This window comes from Uranotaenia lowii, chromosome 3 (assembly GCF_029784155.1).
Source record: "Uranotaenia lowii strain MFRU-FL chromosome 3, ASM2978415v1, whole genome shotgun sequence".
Classification (NCBI taxonomy): Eukaryota; Metazoa; Arthropoda; class Insecta; order Diptera; family Culicidae; genus Uranotaenia; species Uranotaenia lowii.
Genome location: NC_073693.1, coordinates 135,331,254 through 135,334,601, shown reverse-complemented (window position 1 = coordinate 135,334,601; position 3,348 = coordinate 135,331,254). Strand labels below are relative to the sequence as shown.

The window sequence follows — 3,348 nt, the reverse complement described above, 5'->3', positions numbered from 1 at the left end:
GTCAGTTGGCGCATAACACTGGACCATTGTAAGGTTTCTAACCCGTGTTCTAAATCTGGCTACGATTATTCTTTCGTTTATCGGTTCCCATCTAATGAGGGCCGCGTAGGCCTGCGGGCTTAACAGGAAACCAACTCCTCGTTCCCGAGTAGCATGTTCTCCTCGTATGCCAGAGTAAAGCAGGACTTGCCCGGACTGTGTCCTGTGTTCTCCAATGTTAGGCCAACGGACTTCGCTCAGTCCCAGAATTTCAAGCTTGAGGCGGCTAGCCTCTCTAGCAAGTTGTTCCAGTTTGCCTTGTTGGGCAAGGGTTAAAACATTCCAAGTTCCAATTCGTGTCCGTGTTTTCATGCTAAAAGTCGTCGCCAAAGTTCCAGATCGGTCATTTCTTTCGGATTCCGTAACAAGTTATGAATCGGGAGCAGTAGGTTGTTAGCCTAAAGTCCCTATCCCGCGATGGGGCTGCCATCTTGGACTTAGCTGGCGGGAGCCGCATTTCATAAATTCAGCCGCTTGCTGCAAGACAGACGCTGTTTGAGCCGCCCCTGACCTGGAGAACAGACGCTCGGTTGTTGTTGCACGACGCCCCTGACCTGGGGAACAGACGCGTGCGGCCACCTTCTCAGTCTGCATGCGACCAAAGCATCCACCGGGGTTGGGTACCCGATCTCCGCTTAGGTTACTCGCACCCCAGCCGGCACCGCGGGGAGGTAGAGATAGGAGTTGTGAATAAGAGGTGATATGACCACTATGGGGTCTCGTGTTGCACATTATCCACCGTTTACCAGCCAATACCAAAATTAAAATATACCAAAATTAAAATATGCGCACATTTCCAACTAATTCCTTTATTTATGTATCTCAACTATAAATCATTCACACAGTTCCTCTTCAAAAACATCGAATAAAGCTTTGGCCCAAATTGCGACTGCCTCGGCTCCAGGATCCGGATACAGGAACGTCCGACTAACGTTTTTCTCTGCCGCTACTGTATAGGCAGCTCGACCCGATTTCGGAATCATGTTAATAGTTTCAAGAGCTACCGTTTTACATGTTTCCGCAAACACTTTTACACATTCCTTAACCTGGAGAAGTTTATCAACGGCCAGTTTAAGTTGAATTTCTGCTTGTTTCAAAGGGTCTAGCATTGTTCGATCGCCAACATCGGTGAGAGCGTAGTTCTGGATAGCTGCATTTCCGTAGCTTAAAGCGTTCAGCCAGTGGTGAATGGTGACTTCCGGTTCCGCGTCAGCTTCAACGAAAGCCTTGGAGGCCGCTTGGAAGAAAAGGCTGTACATGGCACCGGACGTACCACCGATGCTTCGATGAAGAATTTGACTGATGTCCTGCAGCAAACTGGCCGGATGGAGCAATTTCAACTGTTTGGCGTTGAGTTTGCTCAATATAGCTTCGGCTCCATTTGCTAGGGTGGTTCCCGTATCACCGTCGCCACATTCTTTATCAGCTGTGTTGAGCAGATCACGACTGTCAAGTAAAACTTTACATACTCGTTCAATCACTTTTCTTATAACATGAACCGATTGAAATTTCAAATGATAGTTTAAAAATTTAGAGTCGTTGCTATCATCATAGGAAGTTATCACTTCAGAATTTGGGAGACCGAAATTCGAATTCCCAAAATTTTTTGACGCCACTTCAACTCTATAGTCCAGATACGATAAAATATGTTCAGAGTATTCCTGGTTCAGCAACGTAACGGAAAGGCCGGTTTGGTCGAGCGAAGAAAAGAACGTTCCTGTGTAGATTCTTTGAACATCGTACATCGATTTCATGGAGTCAAGCAATGTTTTTAGAAAAACACCTACTAAAAACTCAGACGTGCCACCCAAATTGTTCACTAATACAATCACTTTACTGTTAGGCTTAACTTTCTTCTTCAACTTCTCCAAGGTGAATAGTACGATCGGTTTGAAATCATCACATTCCGCCATAGTGTATACACCTGGTTCTCCATGTAGACCTTTGCCCAGCTCTATATTGCGTAACTTTCCATCGACGGATTCAAAGGTAAAACCAAAAGTTCTTAGGTGGTTATTCCTTAATAACTTGTCTCCAAATTCGTAGATTTCATCCAACCTGCCACCCAGCTCGGCCATTGACCCCAACATTTTTATCAGCAGGATCTTTCCTGCCAACCCGCGCTTTCCTACAGATTTCCTGACTAGATCATCGCTAATCGAGCAATCGTCATCATTTAGCAGCATACGCAATTGACGGTATCCATATACAGTCCGAGCCATTTCCAACGCAAGGCCAAAGTTCAACCGATCACCGGTATAATTGTTCACTATAAACAGAACGGGTTCATCAGGATCCGGAGCCACCGCCCTCAAACAATCAACGATCGCCGCGGCCGATGGGGAGCAAAATACATCGCCACAAATTGCGCCATCCAACATTCCGTGGCCAACGTATCCGATGTGGGCTGGTTCATGGCCGCTGCCTCCCCCGGAAAGAAGTTTTACTTTTCCGTTTACTGACAAATCACTGGCCCGTCGAATTATGCAATTTCGATTCTCAATCAGTCGTAAGCCGGGATGGGATTGAACGTAGCCCGCCAGAGAAATGCTCACGTTGGACAGCATGATGATGATCGACTGAGGATGGAGCAGTGAAGACTGACCTAAGCCATTATCAGCAATTAGGTCAGTTACGAATTGCATCAATTTTGACGTTGATCGATGAATTCCACTACAAGTGATTGAATATGAAACGCATCTCGTTAGGCTTTATTGGAAATTTTTTTAATCTTAAAAAAAACTTCTTTCTAGTATAAACTGGTAATAGGGCAATGACCTAAGATCAATTATTTTATTTACATAGTATTCCGTCTCACGACATAACTTGACGAACATAATTCCTAAAATTCATTCGGTCCATGGCAATCATTCTCCAATTTCTCGGACTCCCCACGTTTGCCAGATCACGCTCCACTTGGTCTAACCACCTCGCTCGTTGCGCCCCCGCTCGTCTTGTTCCTACCGGATGTAATATCCACCACATCACGTTTCGACGTGATAGCTAAATCCGTTTTAGAAACTAAGTCGACAAAGTCGTGAGTAAGAGAGCTGCGCTCATATTGTATAAAGAAAGAATGATAAAATAAATAAATGAGTCCTTCACTTTTGGAGTGACTACAAACCAGTTCGGACGTGTATCATTTAATTGTAAAAGATTACAATATCCAATATCCTTCTTTAAGAAGATGTTTAGTTTTTCTCCACTCCTCTATATTTGGCTGTCATCTCAACTGGCGACGAGGATGAATTTCGTTCTGAACAAACTGCGTAAGTTTCATTTTTTCTTATACAAATTGAGTGATGATAG

General features: G+C 44.6%; 1 protein-coding gene across 1 annotated transcript; it reads right to left on the bottom strand.

The window, feature by feature from the left end:
• Nucleotides 1-848: 848 nt before the first annotated feature.
• Nucleotides 849-2,644, bottom strand: LOC129756203 (triokinase/FMN cyclase-like). The gene has a single exon (XM_055753006.1). The coding sequence runs from the start codon at nt 2,604-2,606 to the stop codon at nt 873-875; it is 1,734 nt and encodes a 577-aa protein (XP_055608981.1). The 5' UTR covers nt 2,607-2,644; the 3' UTR covers nt 849-872.
• Between the last annotated feature and the right edge of the window lie 704 nt (nt 2,645-3,348).